The 25326-nt window shown below is 35.0% G+C and overlaps 1 protein-coding gene across 1 annotated transcript in view; it reads right to left on the bottom strand.

Moving 5' to 3' along the window:
• LOC124640109 overlaps nt 1–25326 on the bottom strand; it is a 72425-nt gene that overhangs the window by 9929 nt on the left and 37170 nt on the right. Inside the window, exons 4-6 of the mRNA XM_047177761.1 lie at nt 18968–19173; nt 6489–6516; nt 5962–6046 (exon numbers count right to left, since the gene is read on the bottom strand). Coding sequence (XP_047033717.1) covers nt 5962–6046; nt 6489–6516; nt 18968–19173 — 319 coding nt within the window. The remainder of the gene's footprint in view (nt 1–5961; nt 6047–6488; nt 6517–18967; nt 19174–25326) is intronic.

Genomic DNA, 25326 nt, shown 5'->3' with positions numbered 1-25326 from the left:
TAGTTGGTTCCAGTTGATTGAGGTTCTTAAGTACTTCTAGAATACTAATAAATATGATAAAATATGTATATATTCGAAAATAAGACCCTTAAGAAAATATTCGTATACATATGTAATAGGTGAGTCATAATTTTGTTATTTTAAATAGCGTCTTAATGTATTTTTAATGATAATCATTTAACATATAAGTGGAAACTAGATCGCGTCCCAAGATTACCGATGTTTTTTTTCGTTACTCATATATTTTTTATTACTCTGAGAACTTTTTTATATCAAATGAACATTCTGATTACAATAAAAAAATACGAGTCATTATTAGTGGTACATTATTTATTATTCAGTAAATTAAATCTTAAATTATCGCCCACAAACACGATCTCAAAACATCCTCACTAACTGTCAAACAAAGTACAAAATGTCTGTCAGATATGATTGCTAATTTAATCAGATACGGATCACTGGCCAACCCTTTTCTATTAGCGAGGAAACAAATGAATAGGCAATGTATCAAGCCTATTGATAATGTTTGTAACTTGTAAATAAACTATTTGTAAGAGCTAGCTATCTCCCGTGTATGAACTGACTTTGGAAAATTAAATCGTGCATATTGTTAAAAATTTGTTTTTTTTTAAGCTCAGCGATTTCACCCGTGCCTCGTTGGAATTGTTCCGCGCACCCGGATAAAATTAACTTCATTGGTAAGAGTGCTCGCCGAAATAATTTTTAATTTTTCATCTCGTAGTTCCTTATATTGGCGCGTCCGTGCCTCGGAAAGCACGTTAAGCCGTTGGTCCTGCGCCTGATCTCTCTCCGGTAGTGTCGAATTGCCATCCCATCGGACCATGAGAGTAAAGGAACAGAGAGTGCACCTGTTACTGCGCACACGCTTGTGCACTATAATATGTGCTGCGCAGCTGGCTAATTTCCGTCGAGATTGGCCGCCGTGGCCGAAATCGGTCAGGAGGACTATTATATTGGCGCGTCCAAAACTATCATTTTTTCAGCTTTATAATGTTAGTAGATATATATATATATATGAATTGGTTCACTATTTTCCCGAAATCAAATTAGTGCTTACTTTTTCATCTTTTTTGGAAGCATTTAGCATCGGTGCTATTTATTGATTGGCGATTTTATAAAAAATGTTTTTAATTTTAAAGCTGTCACCGAAGATACAAAGATATTGCATCTTTATTTGTACTATTAATAACATGGATAATGAAATAATATATTCAGCGCAGATGACAGAAGCCGAATACATTTGCATATATTTCGATAATCCCGAGTTTAGCAATATTCTGATGAGCCTCGCTTTAGAATTATTTGTTTATAAGATGAGTTCAACGGAAAATTAACTTTATAAGTTTATACTGAGCTAAATAATTTAAATAAAAGCTCTGATATGTATTATTACGTATTTATATTTAAATAACTCAAATATTTTGATGTCAAACAACTCTTGTCTTTACTAATGTTAACGATTGATCTAACTATCCTCTCAATTACCCATGGGTGTGATTGTTCGATTCCAGGACAGGCAAGTACACAATGTATCTTTTTCAAGTTATATACTTTGTAGGTAGGTACATCTTAAGTACCAGTGACTAACTAAAGGTGAAGGAGAACAGCTTGAGGAAGCATGGACTTTACAATCTGAAATCGCCAATCTTGGGCAAACGCTCATTACTTCTCTGTATGAAAAGAGGCCTGAGCCTTTCAGTGGGACAGTAAAAATACTGACGATAATAAGAGACATCAAGAACAAATATTTCCAAAAGACTCAAAAAAAGAATGATAGATCAAAAAGCAGAAAGCTAATAAAAACGTCGTTTGTAACGGATCAATCATATTGACAAATGAATTAATTTCTTTTAATAAATGTGTCAATCTGTGTGATGTCTGCCGCTGATTGCCTCAGACTGAGCGTCGGATTAACTTTTGGAATCATTTTTAGGCCTATTTTCATTACCAGGATAAACCTCTATTGAGGAAAATATCTGTTTACCGTAAATTAAAAGCTTACAATTATGGCGAACATTTTATTTTGGACAAATGTTCTTGAAGCGTTTGATTTTCATAATAAACAAAACTTATCGTTTAATCGACGGGTCTTGTAAACAACTGTAGGTAGATATTAAGGTATTTAATAGGATAGTTTTAATTTTAATTTTTAAAAATATTTGTAGTTAAGTAATTTTCTTTGTAGGTACCTATCAATAAAAAATACAAAATGAAAGATATTTGATAATGTTTTGTTTTTGCGAATCTAAACCTAAGCACGTTTTTTTAAGGTTCATATACCTACCTATACAATGTTTAGTTACGAGAAGGTACGTAGGCAAGGTTAAGTCTATTATACATATTCTGTAGCAACGCTAGCATTAAGGAGTTTGTAATATTATTACATTATGTACCCTAATCTAATCTGCACAAATTAAACAAATACGTGCCTCCGACTAAATGTACTCAGAACACTCGCATACGAATAAAATTATTACGTTATCTTACAAAGTATTAAGAAATAAGTGCTTTATATGAGAGTAGTCCTGAATGATGAAGCTGTTGGTATATTATAATTTACAGCAAGATAAAAAAATGAAATATAAAGCTTTCATAATATTTATGATAAAATAAATTTAACCTCAGCATTCTAATCTAATATACAAGCATTGATAGTAGGCTGACCTTGGAATAACTAACACTGAAAGTGTTTTCACACTAGCGGATTTTCAGCTCGGTTCGTGCTTTGCTTACAAAAAAATGACGTTTAAGACCGAGCGGCAAAAATCTGTTGTTAGGTAACGTGCCTTACGTTCGAACACTCAGTGAAAACGCGAGTGAAAATCAACTAGTGTATCACTGTAAAACCATACAGGGAATTAACAAAAAAGAACATCACTCAAAAAAAAACTTTACATTTAAAACAATTTCAATTTAAGAACGCTACAAAATCCAACTTAATAAAAACAACAAACGATTTATCGAGACAGACTCGATTCCATGAAAACAATCGTATGAGAATCGGAATTCATTACCTACGTAAGTTCGAATATCAATCTGACTAGCCCTCCAACCGTGTATGCTGCAAAAATGCAGACGCTTAAAGAAGTACCTTGTTAATGAATTTTGAACCTTATACCAATCAGATTACAATTCAATTTCCTTTTACCAATATCCGTATCTACCTATCGTTATGCGTTTTATCAGACGAGCCATTTAATAAAATGGATTTTTCTTTCTGGAATTATTGAGAGCCCTTTTAAAAATATTGAGCTTTTATAAGTATTCCTACTAATTATTTAAGCAGCGGTATTTTCATAGATGGGTGAAAGAGGCTCTGATTTAACGATCTCAGCCTTATTTACAAAAAAACGTGTCTATAGGTTTTATGATTTTAATTGATACGATTAAAATTACTTTCAATTACAAATAATTTTTAACAGCAAAGCAAGAACATGATTCATCATATTATTTCATAAGACCACACTTCGAACATCAAAATAGCACGAGGCAGTCCCAAAAACGCCTAACTCTCACCACTTTTTTCTGAGAAGAAGAAGTAACGCAAAAACTCCCCAGCAACATACTACAAACACAGAACCCATACAACACGCTAACAAGCATAATATCATAAAGAAAATGGCGGATATTCAATAAGAAATCAATTTGCGTGCACTTATTTAATTACCATTGTACTCCACACGAGTCTAGTTCACGTGTATAGAACAAAGCATCACGTGGAACGTAGCTGGTGGTATGTTTGTGTGTTTGTTTGTGACCATGGAGAACAAAATGATTAGCGGAGATGCCATAACGTAAAATCTCTCAAGCAAATAGCGCGTCAAAATGCGGGAGTGAGGGGAACGAGGAAGCTGCGGGTTGTTCGAAAGAGATAACGCGGCCCTGGTACATAAAAGGCCTACAACGGAACACGACGGTTTTTAGTCAGTAAGAGTCTGACACTCCCTCACAGCTGCTAATTGATGATTTTTGACGTCTCTTCTTCTTTCTCCTGCCCTGTTCCCAAATATTACTTGGGGTCGGCGCAATATGTCATTTTCTTCCATTTTCCCCTGTCACTCGTCATACTGACACTCACTCCCTTCCTATTCATATCATCTTTCAGGCAATCCATCCATCTTTTCTTAGGTCTTCCTCTTCCTCTCCATCCATCTACATTCATACTTAGCACACACTTTGTTGCATGCGTATCATCCCTCCTCATTACATGTCCATACCACGACAATCTTCTACTTCTCATCTTTTCTGTAACTGGCGCTACTTTCAGACTTCCTCTAATGTAATCATTCCTCACTTTATCCATTCTTGTAACACCACACATCCATCTCAGCATTCTCATTTCTGTTACATGCACTCTCTTCTCGTCCCTCTTTTTCAATGCCCAACACTCCGATCCATACAGGACGACAGGTCTAATGACGGATTTGTAAATTTTGCCCTTCAGTTTGAGGGGCATTTTGACGTCGTTAAAAAAAAAAAAAAAAAACAAAAAAAAAGGGTAACGAGGAACGTTACTAGCTCCGCCCTAATCTTTGGACCCATTTTTTTATACCAAAAATCTTTGACATATGTCTCAAAGAACCCGCTAGTTCACTTGTAACTGATCGTTTTGGTCATGCCCACCATACGAATTTGACCTAGAAGAAGGCGCCTGACCTACCAGCATTATGGCATTTCTGCTCATTTTCCTTACTCTGTATTTGTTACTGATAAACGGTACCGACAGCGGTTACTGTGGGAGTTAATTGGATTTAACTTTTGTTAGGATGTAGTAGATTATATTGTAGGTTATTGAGAGTTAAATGCTTTTGTGAGCGCTAAAAGCTCTGTTTGAGGAATGATTCATAAACTAAACCAACTACATTAGAGTCTTTGCCGAAATAAACGGAAACTGATTTAAGATTCAATCCTGTTCGAAAAAAACAAATACTATGTTAACTCTACTATTGGAGGTTTTAATTTATTATAAACAGTTTTTCTCTCGATTGGTCGTTTATCTCGTTGATGGAAGCCACAAAATGAAAATAAAAAAACAAAATTGCAATCTTACGCCAATTACGTTTACTGAAACGGTACAGTACATTTCAAATGCCAACTTAATTAAAATGCTTTCGAGTGAACTTCTTGAATGAAGCCTTCAAAGTTCAGAATATAATTATTTTTCTCGTAAATGGTAAGTACCTACATTTTCACTGGCAATCCGGTTCAAACTGTTTACAGCAAGTTTACACGACATACAAGGGATAACCCGAGTAAATTCAATAGTATTAATCCTGCTGTATTAAAATTTAATCGAAACTGACACTTTAATTTGGTCGCACTATGTTTGTGAGACACGTTACATAATAGGGGGCGAGTGTAAACTGTAGTGCATTGGCTTGTTACTTTGATGTTAAATATTGGGGATTGAAACTAGGAGAACGTGAGCATAGAAGAGAAGGTAGATGAGGTATATTATAGTGGCTTCCAAAGAGACTACTGAACTAGCTGACGAGTAATGGTTTTACCTACTAGTATCAACATATTTGTACCATTACACTAATCTTTACATACACATAAATATTATAAAACAAAGTATCCCGCCATAAAATAAACTCAAAAACTACTGTATCGATATTAAAGCGATATATCACTCGATAGCGTGATTTTCGACCATGGTTTTATTTGTTTGGTTTTTGTAATTATGTTTGTATACATTAATGTATACACAGAATATTACATATGTTATATTTGTTGAAGATGTCGGGAAAGCCGCGTACGAAGTCACCGGCAACCACTAGTATAGGAGAGTGTTTCTGGAAGCTAAACACCTCTCTAGTATTAAGACCACACGTGCTCAGTACATATGTCTTGCATCCAACACCACGTGCTTAAATAAGATTACTACTATACATATGTGGTATATGTAGAACTAGATTAATATTAAAGGGATTTACTCACGTCTAACTCTGACTGTGGGCCTCTTGAACGCCGTGCGAAGGTAGGGCATGGCCATCACCAGCTCAATGTGAGGGGGGGCTGGTAGCTGAAAGAAATACAGGTCACATTATCATAACTATATTTACGGCGAATTTGATATGGAGGATCGACACGTCATAAAGTGTACATAGCGCTGAGTGACTCCAAAATTCAAAATTAACGGAGATTACACGAAATGTGTTGTTTTGAAATGAATGTTTCTGAAATCAAAACGAATGCAAGAGTTTAAGAATGAATTGTTCTAAAACGATTTAATCGTAATTTGGCTGCCCGCCTACGTCTGATTATTTATCGGTAACCTATTTTTTTAGTTGAAAAATAAAATACTCCTCTAAAATCCTCTTAAAATCGACCCGAATCTATCCTAAAAAAAGTCTGCCGTGAGCGGGCAGGCTTCTGAATTGATTATTTCTGCTTCTAATAAAAAAAAATAAGGGAAACCTTTTAAGGTCACTACATGCTCAGTAGTCATGTTCTTTTCTACTTACTGTTTTTGATATTGCTGTCATCCAGTCTCTTTTGTAAGCAAAGAAAAATACACAAAATATTAGTACAAAATCACGTAAAAGTAGATGGAATTTCGATTTAAAATACCAATTTTTTTGACATAAGTACACCAACCCAATACCAATTAAATTAATCGATCACTTTCGATAACTATCTCACTGAAAACTGGAAAAGCACTTATCAATCTCGAAAATAACGTACAGTAAAAGCTTTCAAAAACCAACATCAATTAGCTAATTAACAGTTCCCTATCTGATTTAATTAAGTGGAATTATTTTAATGTGGTACATTTATCAACAAGCCTTTTGTGACCTTTAGAACCGATAGGAACAAAGTATGAGAAGGGTCAGTGTGTCGGGAGGTCAATTTGGTGGTCGTAAGTCACCACTGATCCGGGGAAATGCGTTTTTAAAAGGATAGAGTGTTAATTTGTGGGAATTTCTGGGAGTATTATTTCTATAATAGTAGGAGATTCATATGTCGCAGGGATATGATAAAAACGGGGATTTGATCAATTCCCTAAGGGATTTGATCAAATCACGGAAGATGTTAAAATAACAATACGATTTTATCTTTTCTCTAAACAAATCTAGTGAATTGAACAAATCCCTAAATTGGTTCAGTGAAATGACAAAAAACATGTCAGTTCTTGTCTCGCGCCTGTAAGAAATTCCTTTATGTAATTCACGTTGTCACAAATCAGCTACATGTTTTAATAAGTGCTTATTACAAATAGGCATATCATACGCAACTAAAATATTTTTTATTTTTTAAAGACATTTTTGTTTACTCTTAAAAAAAAAATTGTTCCGAGTACCTAATTTTGATTTTTTATATCAATATTTCCTTGTATTACACACACACCTGATTTTCATAATTATGTAGGTATATCTTACCAAATAAACCTTTAATATCTATGCAATCATAATATCTTAATAATTAATATCAAAGCAAAATTATTTTTGTCATTTCACTGAACCAATTTAGGGATTTGTTCAATTCACTAGATTTGTTTAGTGAAGAGATAAAATCGTGTTGTTATTTTAACATCTTCCGTGATTTGATCAAATCCCTTAGGGAATTGATCAAATCCCTGGTTTTATCATATCCCTGCGACACATACATTTATCAGACTAGAATGCATTGTAAAAATCTTTTATATTTCTTCTTCTTTTCATTTATAGCTCCTTCCTTATGTGTTTATATGTTTTTTACACCTGTCATACACAACTAACACAATGACGCTCAATTATGTGATTCTTTTAGCTGATGATTCGATGGATTCGTCGCATGCAAGTTGGCTAGGTTGTATACGATTTTATATCAAAACTTCTAAAATTTGTTTCGTTCGGCGCTTTCGCAGGTTGATTCTGATAAGCACGCGTCTCCCATAACTTATGGGAGACGCGTGCTTTGTGTAACCTACTACGAAGGGTTTAGACTTTCCATGAAAGGTGTGACCTATATCTTGAAAATCCGACACAACCCATCCAATTTGTCAAGTAAACTCCTCGGAGAGCCAAGGAGTAGAATCCTGTTCGTAATCCTGAGAGAGACGGATCCTCCCGCGGGATTAATTTTATTTGGGGCCAGCTCGTTGGAGCTCGTGTCTCGCTGACAGAGGCCAAGATAAAACGGTTTTGTTTATTACATTGGGAGAAGTTAAAAATGGAGTGCGAATGAATATGTAGCGCAACTGTAATACGCAACAAATTAATGTTTCTGTTGGTTAAATAGGATATGGTACGATTTTATTTTCAACTTGGAGTAGCCCAGTATAAATTCAAATCAATTTAATAGCGTACTAGTGCGTAATATCTGCAATAAGTTGCAGATTCATCATCGGCCTTTTTCCCAACTATGTTGGGGTCGGCTTCAATAAGCAATAAGTTGCAGATTACAGTTGCGATAATAATCTAATATTTATGTCATAAATAACATAGTGATGTGATGATGTCCTCCTAGCCGATTATCGGCTACGACGGCTGTTCTCACGTAAGGAGATTAGCCAACTACGCAGGACATATTATAGTGCACGAGCATTTGCGCAGACACAGGTGCACTCACTATTCCTTAACTCTCATAGCCCGATGGGACGGTAATCCGACACGACCGGAGAGAGATCAGGCGCAGGACCGACATTTACGTGCTCTCCGATGCACGGGTGTATCAATCACCAACTTCCAGGCTCCGGGCTGCTTTGTGAAAGTCTTCTAAAACCCACAAAGCGATTTCGGCCCGACTCGGGAATCGAACCCGAGACCTCGTGCTCAGCAGCCGCACTTGCGACAGCCAGACCAACGAGGCAGTGAAATAACATAGTAATAGATAGGGAAATTTAAATAAATAAAATTTAAAACACGCATTTTATTTCTCCACAATCTACCTATTGATTCAAAGCTGAGCTTTGAGCAGAAATTTTTCTGTCCCCAGAATTCTATCTGTTACTACTACATTATACTACACAAAACTACAAAGCCTAATTCATTCTAACAGGCATCTAAATTCTATAACCTAAACGCGACTGGATATGCAAGTGTCAAAGTCATTTTAAGATAAAACTTGTCCACTGTGCCATGAAACTTGGTCGCGGGAGGACCTAATGAGCGCACCCGGATGGCTGTCGCTGTGGAGGCATATTGGGCTGACAAAGTTTAGTCTCACTATAAGACATGTCATCGACACGAAAGAAGCAGATAAAACTTTCGATTTACGCCCTCCATTAGCTACATACTCGATGTTTTATCCGCAAAAAAACATGGCAGTTCACACGTACCTCCGTGTTTTAATGTACACTTTATTTTGGACGCCAAATTAAGTTGGAAATATGTTTCGAGGTTAATTTCTGGGTGATGTAGGTGCGGTTGTGTGATGTGTGGGAATTGCGAACGCGTTTTTATTACTAACTTGAAGTTTTATGTGGTTTTGACCGTGTAATATACATGGGGAGTTATGATATTAATGAAAATAGTTTCTGCTTTGCTTTTAGTTATAATGTGAACATAGATTTTAATGTTCCGTTGTGCTTTCACACTGAAAAAGTAACGTTTAAATGAAATGTAAAAATCGTGGGAAAGGTAATAGGATCAATTTATGAATGCAAGAGATCGCTACAGGAAAGAGCTACCCAGAACTAATAAAAAATTAAGCACCTTTTTAGTCTATTACCTACAACAAAATCGGTGTAGCTGTTTCGGAACCTAAGCTGAATAAATAGGCTTTGTGTATAAACGCTCAAATTCGCAAAAAATCTTTTAACACAAATATACATTTTAATTTAATTTTATATGTATATAGCTGCGTTATTTCCACATGGTTTGGTTAACCGAGCTTTTTATAAGAGATATGTTTTTATGTTCTTCCATACGGTGCTGGGTAAATGGTGAGTGTTTTTGGGTTAAACTTTTAGTATGAAATATCATGAAATACCTACCACATCTCTTTTTATTTCTTTTAGAGAGTTCAGGGCATAAATTTAGTACATTTTAGTATATTACGATACTAAGATTTTTTTTTATCTCTACTGAAGATTATAAAACTATATGTTTTTATTTCAACGCGCCAATCTCAGAAACTATTGGACCAATTTGAAAAACTCTTTCAGTGTTAAATGGCTTTATCGAGAATTACTGTATGCTATTTTTATGCAGGTTTTTATAGGTAGTATTCCCATATGAATCCAGTGGCAGAAGCTAAGTGGTTACTCGATTGGTGCTAATAGGTATAAATAATGAAATCACTGAAATTGCGTGTAATAATAAAAAATCATTCTGGTAAAATCAAATCTCAAGTTGTTTATGTGAAAGTATCAATCTGAAATTAAATTATTTTAAAGTGCGAAATAATATAAAAAAAAACTTCAATCTTTTGGCTTTTGGCAGCCATTTTGAATATCTTTGTGTAGTGAATGTTCATATTATATAACATATCAAAGAGATGAGTTTGATTGTTGAACTCTTTGTAACTAACCGGTATATCTTTATATGAGTATTATGTCAAAATATCTTTGTTTGGAGTTTAACCATAAATAAGTAAAAACTTTTTTAAAATATCTAAGGCGAATCTAAATTGTAAATTGTGAATGTATGAAATATTAAAAGCGCTTGATGCAGTTTTTATGCTATGTACAAATGTATTATTTGTTTGTGTTTTTATAACGTTTTTGTGTAAAAATCCAAAACTTGCCAAGAAGATAATTTGAAATCTGATGAATTATGTAGGAACTTACGATATTTTAAGCCCGTAATTCTTAAAGGATTATTAAAAGACTTAATTTTTTTTTCTGAAACTAATTAATCTATTTTCCGAATATTACTGAAGGAGATTAAATTGACCCGTGTTTACTATAAAATAGCACACTATTTTGAATATACCTATGTGCTTAAAAAGTCCAGCCCATAGCGAGCTAAAATATTAGTAAGTACATATTGCCAGTAGTACCTATTTATTTCTCCTTTACAAGAAGGTACCTACATCTGCCAAAACCACGCCATCGGCAAGCAAGGCCTAAATTATATAATAGTTACACACACGATGGGCTCATATTAGCAGAGCCCGTTACCATGGCAACGGCAACTCATGCTAGGGATGAGCTAAAACAATCGACACTCGACCAAATAATTGGGTTATCCGATTACGTCCTTGAGCCTTTTCCCCTAATCTTTTATTAGGTTCGTTTTTATTATCAGTATTAAGAGTCATTTGCGACTCTTGGAAGATGGCGAAATTGTATTAGGTTTTATTTTGTGCGTGTACGAGCTAATGTTGCGTACATTTATTTGATTTAGTTAATCGAAATACTTCCTTCTAACTGTAAGAAATAAAATAGTTCAGCGTAATGCGTAATGCAGTGTGTTTTATTAAAAAAGTAAACTATGTTAATGAACAGCAAGAAAGTCTTGCAAGTCTCTTATTTATAGGATTATTGAAAATTTTCTCCATTTTCACACATGCGAGTAAAATTACATTGATATTGTATGTAGGTATATCCTCAACGTATTATCAGATGAACATAATATTTTTAACAGTTCCGAAGAACTCGCCAGTAAAACGCACGGTTACAGCACTATACATATACGCCGTCTAAGACCAGCGTGATGGAGTGCCGGTTTTTTCCTCTCTCATGGCACAGGATACGCGTCGTATTCCACCCCTTTCATCCCCTTTCACCCAATTATTATAAATAATGAGATAAGATCGGGTTCGGGATGGGCGTTCCTGTAAATAATGTTGCCAATTTCGAACGCCTTTTCGCAGTTTGAAAAGCGGGTACATTAGTGATTGTTTATGTTGCAACAAAAGGAATGTTCTGGAATTTTGTGGAACATAAAAGTGATCCTAAAGTTGTTTTTTAAATATAAAATAGCGCAAACTATGGCAGAAGATTGCAATTAGGTAGCTAGGTTCATAGGTTTGATTTTGATTTTGACAAATCTTTAACTCTACAATGATTTCTGGAAAAAAAGAAGGAAATCTAACGATAAGTGAAACTTGGAAATCGATATAAACCCTCAGAGTAAGCATAGTGATCGATATTCGTGTTTTCTCTCCTTTACAAGGCCTGCCTGAAAGATGGCCCACAAAACTAGAAATCACGCATCTGGAAAATCGCGTAACATACAAGAAATAACGCACGTTATTTTGGAATTCAAAGAAATAATGATGACTTCTCAACAATTCCAGTAAGTATTAGAGATTAAGATTCTCTTTTCATATTTGCATGAAATCTATGATGGATAACGTTTTAGATATAGGTTAGTGAGTGAAAGTTCGTGGTGGCCTAGTGGTTAAAAGAACCAACCTCTCGAGTATGTGGGTGTGGGTTCGATTCCAGGTCAGGCAAGTACCAATGCAACTTTTCTAAGTTTGTATGTACTTTCTAAGTATATCTTGGACACCAATGGCTGATAAAAAGGTGAAGGAAAACATCTTGAGGAAACCTGGACTGTAGTCTGAAATCACCAACCCGCATTGAGCAAGCGTGGTGATTAATGCTCAATCCTTCTCCATGTGAGAGGAGGCCTGTGCCCAGCAGTGGGACGATAAAAAGGCTGTAACAGTAACAGTAGTGAGTGAACGTTATAATAGATGAAAATAAACCTATTGTTGGCTCGAAAGGTTTATTGTAGATACAGCAGACGGATCCATCAAGCGACTGAATTACTTTGAAGTTGAGTTACTAGATAAAGTCTACTATTAATATATTAAACCTAGGCTTTTAAAAGTTGTTATATAATAATATGTAGGTATTTTTTGAAAGGAGTAAAACTATGCATATACAGCATACCTTCTAATTTGTAAATTTATAAAGACCTTCAAAAAGTACTGATTTTCAGCCCACTTTGAATAAATTACTTTTTATCTTTAATTAATCGACATGTTGCTGTATAGTATTAAGACAGCGATGAAGACCAATTTTTTGATGCGATTATTAGTTTTAAGCTATATTATATAAGATTCGCTTTGTAAATGTATTTCATGATAATGAAATACAATTTGTAACAAGCGTAGCAATGCTGTCAGCCTTTTAGGCAAGCTCCCAGTCGACAGCGATGAGGAGGATTTTTTTAGAGTATTTTAGTTGTATGTAAATACCACTTTTATATAAATATTTTTTTTGTAAACTTGTAAAAACCTCTGTACATAATTGTTGTAAATAAAGAATACCAAATATCAGTTTAAAATAAATAGAATAAAATGTAGTAGGTATTCATTTATTTCTCTATTTGTTTACGAGTATTTTTAACGATTACAGCCTAATTAAATAAAATACAATTTTAACGTTTAAAATGATTCATTTCAATTATAGGTAACTGCAATTAGACCGCAATTTCTGCAAATTTGTTTGTACGAACTCGTTTATATACCTACATTCTAATTAAACATGATTCGTGGAAACAGTGTACGCAATAGTAACTGTTTTGTGATAGTTTATATACGTGTAGCAAAGTTTGTTACGAGATGAAACTATACCACTACAAATGAAAATAGAAAAGTTTGTTAGTTTGTTTAGCTATCTACTGCTTACATTTTACAAAGAAGGAAGACGAATTAGGATTACGATGATATATTTTTATTTACAATCATCATCATCATCATCATCATCATCATCATCAGCCTATCGCAGTCCACTGCTGGACATAGGCCTCTCCAAGTGCACGCCACTGAGATCGATACAATAATTTGGTTGAAATTTTTATTATTTGTTTTGTTAAAATGGTTTTATTTATATTTATAAAATGTTCCAGCTTCTTTTAGCTGTGCCTTATAGGGTACCCGTGCTACTAAAGAATTGAGAATTATAAACTCTTTGAAATAACAATTTTATCATAAGGTTTTTTTTTTTTAAATTATCATTTGTCATCATAATTTAAGCCTAAAGCGTTGAGCCCGCCATTATAAAATGTGCAAAAAGTATTAAATAAACAAATTAATAACTTTATTTAAGTGATGTTGGTGATTAATATATAAAATTCCTCACCAAATCAGGGTTACTGGGTAAAATAAATAAATAAATAAACACCGCCACTACACTGTAAATAACACCTTCTTTCAATCACTTTCCTTGTACCCATTCATACCACTAATCCCGAACTGAACCGCGTGGGTGCACAACGACTTTCTTTCTAAACTTTCAGCTGAAATAGCAGATTTTTCATAGTTAACTTGTTCAACTAACCCTGGTTTATTGATATTGGGGTACAGACGCTCTTGTCCCGACATTTTTCACGTTTACGTCACCAAAGCTTGCCGTCATTTTGTTTGTTTTTATAGCTGTGTAGGATGTACCTATCTATATTAAAAGCCGAAGAGTTTGTTTTAGTTTGAATGCACCTAAAGTGTCCCAGGAATTTATTTGAATTCTAACCTACAGGCATGTGTTGCTGGGGAGTTCCCCAGCAAAAACACGTAGGGAGTGGTGAAGGGTGGACGTTTTGAAGGCTTTCTTTTGTAAATTCCTGACGTTAAAAAAGTGCTGTCTTGCAGCCAAGTTTGAATAAATGATTTTTGATTTTGAAATAATATTTCAGTAGGTATTAGATATCTATGAAAGTTACGGTGAAACTTGCGGCGTAGAGTATAAGTTTAAAGGTGGAAAGCGCAAAATATGAATGACTAGCTAATTCAACTCTCATGGTACCTTTTTTTATTTATTTATTTATCTTATTTCACGGAGTAATCATCTATGCTAAGCCCTACAAAACCGTTGCAATGGTTTGACTTCATCCCGAAACGATGTCAGTTAATAACCTTTGTAATATTATCGATAAAATCTATAGGTAAATTGACCTTCAAAATTACTGCTATTGTCCTCAACCGTCAATTGAACTTTCTATGAGTGTATACAATATTGAATTGTTTCATGCAATTGTTTCGACTAAGATTGGAATTAGCCAGACTTTGATTAAAGTATCGTTCGCTAAGCCTCAGTAATACTTTAAGACTTCGATAACAATTAGTACCTAGATGTGAGTTGAAACAGTTGTAAATGCAATTTTGATTAATTATTTAATTAATAAGGTATACATTACAATTAATTGTAGTAGAATAGAAATACAGTACAGAACTCAACTTCGTTATATTAAATGTGTAAAAAGTTCTAGTTACGATGGCGTTCATTATGTAAGCACCTCTTCGGGGTCTGTATTTTCCTATATTAAACACATATGTATTTTTTGTATTTATTTAAATCTGAATAAATAAATAACTTGACTTAAATATAAATAAATGTAATCTATTCAAAATCCTGTCGTATAAAGATAAATATCCATTGCGTCCGAAGCGCGGGAAATAAACGATAAAATCAAGATGGCGGAAAAGCTCCTTATCTCGAAACTTAATATCTACTGTTGAAAAAAGTTAGATTTTTCCAAGGTATTATTGTTTTATTCATATTTGGTAGAATTTCTACGTAAACATGCACGCCACACAAGATTTTTTACTGTTTTATCGAAACATTTCATCATTTATTTTATTAAAAGAATTTTGCCAATATTCAGTATTACTCGCCGCAGGTAAACTGTAATCCTATTAATAGGTTACGAGTTAAAAACACAGAAGTGCAAGGTTCTAGAGACAACTAGTATTTTTTATTAATACTAGCTTCTGCCAGCGGTTCCACCCGCGTCCTGTGGGTACTTCTCATAAAAAGTAGCCTACAGCCTCGATAAATATGCTATCTAACACTGAAAGAATTTTTAAATTATTCCTGAGATTACCGCGTTCAAGCAAACAAAGAAACTCTTCAGCTTTTTAATATTATAATACATAGATACCAAAACTGAAAACCGGTACTGTTTACTGTTCCAGCGACAAACAAGAACTAATACTATGAACAACTATTCTATTCGTCACAACTGGAGTCAATAATCTTCCATTATACCTACAGACAAACTTACGATCTGAGACAAACAGAGTAATAATAATCCAAGATCTGCTAACTTACTCCGTTTAAACTTTCATAGATATCATCCACTTGAATGGTTAAGTCTTTGAAACTTTTATATCCGATTCGAGCTAATAAATAATTCAACGTTCAAGCAAATTTAAATCTTGTTTGTAGTGTACTTGGGTTCCTTTTCGTGTGTTAGTTACGCCCATTACAATAATGGCCGATTTTGGGTATGCAGCTGTTCTCATAAGGAGATCAGAAAGCTACGCAGGGCATATTAAAGTGCACAAACATTTGCGCAGACACTGGTGTACTCTCCATTCCTTCACTTTCATAGCCTGATGGGACGGCAATCCGACACGATCGGAGAGAGATCAGGAGCAGGACCGACATTCACGTGCTCTCCGATGCATAGGTGTATCAATCACCAACTTCCAGAACCGTGCTGCTTTTTAAAGTTTCGAAAACCCACAAAGCGATTTCAGCCCGTGGTTCGTTAATAGGCGTCCAAATATAAACAATGGATATTTTGTGATTCTTTATTTGTAATTTTGAAACGAACACTTTCGTTCGGCTTTTGTTTTTCGCAATGAACTCTGTTGATATTGAGTATTTCTGTTCATTCACTCTTATTGGCTTTACAATATGCGTTGGTATGCAGACTCTTTTTACAAGTCCACATTTCGCCGTGAGGGTTGTTAAAACTCTTTGCAGATATATGACACGACGTTCTACACTATATACTGTTCTATGATATTTTTACGACATATATGAAACTCTAACATATACTGGTAGATGACATTTTTTCTTTTTTTCTCGTCTAAAAATAATAACTAGAAGTACTATTGTTACACTAGTTTACAATCAACTAGGATCTAGATAAAATGTACTTCAAAAACCTCGTCAAAACAAATATTTGCTTTACTAAACTAAGTTACATTTCGTCATAATAAACAGAGAATAATACGCAAACCAGATAAGACGGCAGCTCAATCCTAAACACCAGAATTAAAGGCATTTGATATTCAACCCTTAACTATCGCACACACTGCAGACTTAATAGTCGGCCGACTGTTAGCCCCCTTCGTTTTTTTTTTAATCATAAATTCAATCAAAGTTTTGGTTGCTGATCGTTGTTATGTGTATACTTTCATCCATCTTCGTATTGATTCATTCATTCTAGTTGGCTGAAAAATACTTTTCGAACATCAGAATTACAAGAGATAACCCCAAAACGCCCACCATTCATCACTTCCAATGTGTTATTACGAAGAAGAAGAAGTGGCGCAACAAAGTCTCCCCCAACACATTTCTGTCTTATAAAAAAATAATCTTAATGACTTTTAATTAAAACTACCTTTATGGATTTTATCGCGGTTATATTGATATTATTTAATTATATATTTACTATTTTTAATACAAAATTATGTATAACCTCCAACTATAGGCCGACTGAAAGTTTGTAATATGCCCGTTCTTAACTACCGCGTCTATACTACTAGGTAAATAATCGCAGGCAACCCTCGAAAGGTACGATAACGTAGTATAATTGTCGGTAACTGCTGGGATTATAGTCGGAGAGCTCAGAGTAATGCCCGCTCGTTTGTACAATCACTAGCCACGTGATAGGTACAAGTTACCGGTATTTTACGTGGGTAGGAAAGTAGTTTTTGGTGTGTTTTGTTGATTACTGAAACTACATTATGTAATAAAAATAAGATCATTATTAAAGAAGTCACAAAGTACCTACAAATTGTTTACAGGCATTTTAACTGACTTCCCAAAAAGGAGGAGGGTCAATCTCTACCCAAATGTTTGTACAATAAAATATTGTTTCTTTTTTATAGTTATCACAACATTTTATACATACGTGTTAATGAATGAAAAACCGTTAATGAATTGTAGGTAATAAGTACTAGACATAATAAAAATGGTATTTCGTCACATACTCCTCACTAAACTCACAACTTCCGAAAAGGAAATGCCCGTGCCATTAAAAAATCAACATCAACTCAAAAAAATCAGAACAAATCATTCCATAACCCTTCAACAGCCAAGCTCAACTAGATCAAGTAGCTTTGAACCGATTCATCAGATAATCCTCTGTCCAGTTACCGTACAGCAAAGATTTATGTTCCAGCCGTCCAATTAAAGGAACCTTCTGACCTTACCTCGTAACCTGATGCCAATGAACTTGAAATAAATAAGTTCTCACGCGTTTGAAAGGTACATGATTAAGGGTTCTTTATTCTAATTGTTAACTTTCAGAGTGATAAAGTTGTTATTTTTCTGTTTTTTTTTTTTTTTTTTTTTTTTTTTATAGAATCTGCAGTATTTTGTTGGTGTTTATTTTTTTTGTTCCAGCCTCTCATATTAGCTTATATTGCTGTTCTTGCGACCCAGTGACCCCTCGTGACCAGAGTTAGTTAAGTGGAGGGTATTAGTCAGGTGCGAGTCCTACAAAACTGCGGTTTCCCCAAACACTGATGGACATTTTCTTCCCTTGACAAAAAAGTAGAGGGTAGGTTAATTTTTTATGAGATAAGAATCAAATAGTATAAAGTCCTTAAGACATGTATTAATGCAGTTTCAACGGAGGTAAGCCATATACTATAATACTAATAATTTAGCGTAATGATGCAGTCTCATTTCCCTTTCTGTCACTGGCTTGTGATAAACGACCTTACGACGTGACCACGTATCAAGCAAAGAGTTTAACTAATGACTTTGCATGATTTAATTATAATAATGTTATGTATTTACATTATAAGTCAAGAATCCTTAAGATTTTTACAGATATTGCATTGTATTGTAATTTACACGTACCTAAACATATTTTTAATTTCGAATACGGCACGAGTGCTGTTCAAATTCTACTATGCTTAGCTTAATTATTTTATTTTTGTTGGAATGCATCAATTGACTGAAGGAGGAAATGTCAGACTTTTACTGACTAGAGGTATATCTCACCATATTTTTTCTTAAGCCCATTATGTATCCTGACCACAGTAACTCTTTCGAACAATCCCGTAAACCCTACAAAGCTTAACTGATTCTTAAAGTACTTACTTCATCTCAGCATCAGATTTGGCGAGCATCCACACGACATGGCCAGGGTTTCGCCGGGAGCCTAGTGCCATGAGCTGAGACAGCTTGGCTCCGGGAGGTAAGGTGGGTCTGCGAGGCACCTGTCCCGTCCAGGTCGCGATGGCCAGCATCTCAGGACACTCCTTCACCAGGTGTTTTTGAGTCGCCATACATTTGCCTGAAGCGTCCTGTTGGTGAAATGTGAAATTAGTTATATTTCATGAAAAGAAGGTATGTAGACTTCTTTTGTCCAGGTGCGGGAAGTAGATTCTTTCTCAACCCAGAGTGGAACCGCAGCGAAACAGCAAATCGAACAATTTACCTATGTGTATGAAAAGCTAGCTTTCACACGAGTTTTTTTCTTGTTGTTTTCTTACGTCATGCTATGTAATGCGTATCTTGCGAACTCTATAGATATTTTTTGATTTACCGAACTAAAATAAACAAACTCCCCAGATTTTATGTACCTACTAGCTGGAAACAAATGTATATGTAAGCTAGCTGTAAATAAAATTCCATCGCAGCTATTCAGTGAGTTTTTCATTTAAGATACCAGGAGTACAGAACAGAATAAGAGTTCATTGTACAGGTGCATATATATATATACGTCGTAAATGTTCGGTGTGTGGTGACCGCGGCTCACTAACACGTACAAACCTCCACAGTTTAATTAACAGCTGTGGCGAGGCTGCACCGGTATGCATCGGTTTGATGATTGACAAGCTTTAAAAGCGGATAATTCTAAAAAATATTGAATGAGCAAGAATGAGCAAGAATGAGCTAGAATAAAAAGACTTGTAAGTATTTCAAGTTTGAAAGCGGTGGGTTCAAAAATTGGTAAGTAGTGTGTTTTAGAGCATCCTGTAAAAACTGAAACTAGTGTTTCTAACGATTCTTCTTAAGTTGGAAAATGGCAACTATTCATATATTAAGATGGTTGGTTGTGTAGGTCGAGCAGGTTTACGTATGACCTAATTGACATAGTTATTATTTTGGACTAGAAAGGCCTATGTAGGGCAGTGAACGCCCTACGACTGAAATGATGATAATAAAAAACTCCTCATCGAATCAGACTTTTCTACACTTGAAATAATATCTCAGCCAATCACAGCTACTTCATTTAATGAACTAAATCAATTAGTCCAATACAATCAAGCCTTTATTGTGACAGTCTTATAGTCTATTATTATTGTTCCTGTTAATGCGAGACAATGCAGCGACCGTCATTTGTTTATTTTGCTCCGTGTAATACAAACATTTTGAACAATCTATTATTTGTAAGGAACAACTGTTTTTGCTGTCTCCCTCCGAAACGGGGATTACATTTGAGGGGAAAAATATAAACGTAGGTGCAAAAAAATTAACACTTATTTTGTTAGGAAAATTACACGTGCTTTTAAATTTTTACGCCTTCTACAACATTTGGCGTTCGATTTTTTTGAAACATAGTGTAGGTAATACTGATTCGTTCAAAGTTTTGTACGAGAGCCGAAAAGTTAATTAAGAAAATTAATGGATAGTTAGACAGAATTTTCTCTAAGTGATTGAAAGGCGTAAGACTAATTTGCCATTAACATTGACAGATTAGCACTAGAGCTTGCCACGGTCATCCATGGACGGATTGACTTATTAGGACCAGATATTTAAACAGAGTACCTGGTGATTTCTGGGATCACGTTTAACAGCAGTAATATTCTTAACAGTTGTTAAGATAAAATATTTAAGCAAGAAAATAATTTCGTATGAATTCTGTTCATTAATAACAATAATTCATGATTATTCAGACAGCCGGTCCCAGCACTGACAACTAACAAAGCAACAAAAGACGATTCACCAATAAAAGTCCATCGATCTATCAAGCAAGTTTATCATTTCAATACTCTCTTTAACTTCTGCTACCCTGGTACAAAACGTCACGAACGCCATCGATCACCCGCATTTCGGGGAAATTCGGGGGACAAGGAGTCCTTTTGACCGAGTTGGGGGAACAAGAGTCCTTTTGACGGAGGCAAAGGAACAATATGCAAATTACAGAGGGCCTGATGCGTCAACGGTTGTACGCGTTGAATTCACAATTAGTAAGAGAATCGGTTTAATTTTGAATAGACAGATGTTTCTTGATTAACTGAAAGCAATCTTCGGGTAATATTAATGAGTTTTAGTATGAATGTTCTTACTGTGAATGTGCTGAGGTTTTGTTAAGTGAAGATTTGTTGGTTATGTTTTATGGTGTAGCGTTCAATGAATGAATTTTGTATCGTAGTAGAAAGTTACCTTGTTTTGACATGTTTCTTTGAAATTTTGCTGGTTACGTTGTTTACATCTAGAGAATGGACTGCCCTCAGCAATACTTTGGTTTTGCTAAATACATTATATTTGCAATGAAGCACAATTTAAGCGCAATTATGAAAAAAGCTTTTAGCTTAAATAAAACACCTTAATTTAAACTTCAATTCAGTACCTCACAAAACAAGTCGTCTCGTCAAGTCTACACAAGTAATGTCGGAATCTGCTTGCGTCACGCCATTCATGCAGCCTGACCTTTAAAGATTGACCTCACGGGGGATAACACGTCAACACGTAGGTACCAGGGTAACAGGACTTTACAGCAAGTCTGATTTGAAGTGAGCGAAGTAAGGAGTTCGAATTACTTAGTGAAATTGAATCAAGAATAAAATAATGCTATGTTCAGTATGTTCTTTTTTTTAATCGCTATTTTTGAGTGGTGTTGTAAATTAGAGTGGGTGTTTTTTGTTTCATTTGTGTTAAGTCAAAATCAAAATCAAAATCAAAATCAAAACTCATTTATTCAAACTTGGCTGCAAAACAGCACTTTTCGATCGTCAGAAAAAAAATTACATAGGACAGCCCCCAAAACGCCCACGTAAGTAGGTTTCTAGATAATATAGACAATAAAGCATTACAATAACCATAAGCTAGAATTGAGCATTTTTTTACCAGCCACTCAATAGCTTGCCATGGGGCTAAGCGAACGTGTGTGAAGTGAGTACAGATGTATTAACCAGAAATATCTTAAATAAAAGAGTACATAAAAAAAAAGAAATACCTATCTTGTTGCTTTTGGGAGTAAGATTCAGTTACAATAACAAATTGCATAGTAACGATGTACCACGGTATGGACCATTTCTATTTCGCAGCGGAATATGTCACATGTACTTACTCACATGTTGGTTGTAAACCCAATACGTACTAAAAGGAACGATTTGAATGCGTCCCGTCAGAGCTGTCCAATGAATTGGTTCTCAAACAAAGCTCGTGTGGTTTCGGGATCTCTTAGGTGTATTCGGAAATGGATTTGAATATAGAATGTTTGTTTTCGAGCATCCGAGCATATTCTTAGATTGAATAGGATCAGAGGTATTTAATAAATGGTTCTGAACGGGCAGTTGGTATCTGGTTATCTATACAAATCTACTTATATTTTATGAAAACAGGAGTATCCGTTTATTTACTGAATTTACGCGCGTCATAGAAACTACTGCTTTCCAACAGTGAAATAATTTTTCAAATCCGTCAGTAGTTTCGGAGCCTTTACAAACAAAGAAAAAAAAACAAACATGTTTCCTCTCTATTATATTAGTATTGAAAACCGCAGAATCCGTTCAGTACTGGGATTCTATAAAACTCGATCAACAACTCGCATTTCACTTCGATTCGTAATGTCATTTCATACTTTAGGGGAGGTAGGGGAGGGATGGGCACTTTTTCACAATTTATTGCATAAAAAATCTGATTTTACAGATCATTATCAACTTTTATTGCCATTTCTTATATTCGGCTAGATATAATGAAAGAGCTTTCCTAAAAATTACAATCAGTTTCAACATTACGAGATATTTAAACGGTTTTATTTAGCTCACCCCGTTTGTTTTATTATTTATTCTTGGATCAAATTTAGTAATTCAAATTTCACCCTCTTCCTGTCAACCGATTGGTCTGAAATTTTGTATACACCTTTAATTAAATCCAATATGGCCGCCGGCACAAAATGGCACAGCCCCCTCAATATGGGTATCAAATGAAAGGGCTACACAAGTAGAATACTGTCAGCAACCCCAGCGGGGCGCAACAGGGCCAAGGCCTGCCTGCACGTCGATTCTATAAAATTCGAACAACAACTCGCATTTCACTTCGCTATTCACTCTCACTTCGCATTCGATTCAGAACGACCTTGATTTTGCATTCTGTAAACATCACCTAATCACTTGCGAAGTGAAGTGAGCTCGACATCGACCAATGCTGTGCTAGTGACTTCCCCACTCGACAAAATGTCAACCGAGATTAATCAGTTTTTAATTTTATCAGTTTTGACACAGAATTTTAGCTAAATATGATGTTTTAGTTATAATTTGTTATTGTAAGGAATTTGAGGCAGTTTTTAAGTATAAAATAAACAGAAATCTCTAAATTCGTGCTGTGAATATAATCTATGCTTACCCTACGAAAAAAAATACTGACAGCGCCAATACCATTATTAATCTGTGGACAATATTTTCTTCTCTTCTGTCATAGAGGAAAGTAATATATCGGGTATCTTCTGTCTTCATATTGTGTTTAAGCTTGTTTGTTTTCGCCGGTTTTCGCCGTAATTGTGATAAAATCATGAAGTAATTTTATATTTCTTGTTATAAAGTTAAAAATAATATTAATTAAAGAAGTGTTTATTTTATTAATCCAACAATAATTTCAGTCCAAATGACAGGTCGTCTCACCCTTCGTCGGCTCAGGTTGAAACTCTGGTTGAGTTTATGGAGCAAAACCCTGGCCTGGCGAAGGGTTTCGTGAGAACGCAAAATGCCAGAGAGCGAAGTCGAAGCCAGTGGGAGGAATTATTTATGAAAAAAAAATCGGTAAAAAAACTTTTAAGTTAAACGGTTTTATCTTATGTGCACTGAAAACTAGAAAATAAAAAATAGTTACTTACCTGTCAACCTACGTAGGTGGTCCCGGTCATATTAGACTAAAATAAAAACGTGGGGCCCATTAACTATTGCTGTAGTACTCTCTTCTAAAGGTATAATAGGTGTGGATTGCATCGACTTACTATAATTGTAACTGGAGATTTTGACAATCAATAATTAATAATGGAAAATACACATACCTTTCATTAGTTTTCTCTTTATAACGATCCGAAACCGCAACAAAATATTTAAGTACTTTTACGAGTGTTTGTTCTTGACAACTCACAGAAATGACAGATAGTCTATGGATGAACACCGTTACCAGTCGGTAACGTAAACTACCCAATTAAAAAAAAACAAAACTATGATCAGAAATCAGAATAAAAGGACCCCCCTTTTATTCTGATTTGATCATGTCTCCCAACTGCCCATCTCTCCCCTACCTCCCCTATAGATAGACAGATTTTGACAAATCTGTCAAAATCTCGACTTTGATTTAGTTCAACTTGTCAACACGCTCGATAGTGAAGCGCTAGTGTAGTTTGACAATGTCAATCACGAAACTTTTAGGTAGAATTCCGTGGGTCGCGATTGTCGCAGCCGCGCGCGACAAAAGTCAACCTATGAAAATGTATGGCACCGCTGCCGAGGGCTGCGACAGTCGCGCGCGGACGACGAATTTCGTGAGCCGCTCGCGGCCGTACGCTTCTCAACATGGTCTAGCGCTTAATAACATCTATAGAATTTTAGTAAAACCAGAATTAAATTTTTGACAATGCCGCGAGCAGCTTACGAAATTCGTCGGCCGCGCGCGACTGTCACGGGCCTCGACAACGGTGCCATACATTTTCAAAGGTTGACTATTGTCGCGTCCACGGAATTCTACCTTTAGATCGAAGTCGAAGTGAGAGTGATGTCGAAGTGAGTTGTGATATTTTATAGAATCGACATGCAGTTTATTAAAAGAGAAATAAAGAAGTTCTTTGGTATATTTCTGGGAAAAGATGATGAAAGCTTGAAAAAGCCGTAAAACCGTTTATTTACGGCAGAAATATACAAAAGTCTTTGATTCTTTCTATCTACAAGACAACATATTATAAGCTACGGTCAAATAAATTGCACAAAGCAAATGCTAGTTGTGCTTTTGTTTGTGCAATTTTGTTTCATCAACTGCAGAACTAAGCTGCTATTGTTATTTTCAATTTGAACTCTGAAAATTCTTTTGCAGGTACAATTCTACATTAGGCATACTTTAGATGTCATTTTTTTGTATTCTGGTAGAAACAATCCCATTTTTTCCTACTTTCCATCTATCTCTGTATCAAACAATCATCTCAATACTGCTTTTTCGTATTTACGAAACATAACAATTTATTATAGTACTATGAATTTCTCAATCTTGTCCACAAATATTGACGC

Source organism: Helicoverpa zea, chromosome 20, assembly GCF_022581195.2.
Source record: "Helicoverpa zea isolate HzStark_Cry1AcR chromosome 20, ilHelZeax1.1, whole genome shotgun sequence".
In the NCBI taxonomy this organism is placed as follows: domain Eukaryota; kingdom Metazoa; phylum Arthropoda; class Insecta; order Lepidoptera; family Noctuidae; genus Helicoverpa; species Helicoverpa zea.
This window is presented reverse-complemented; position numbering and strand designations above follow the sequence as displayed.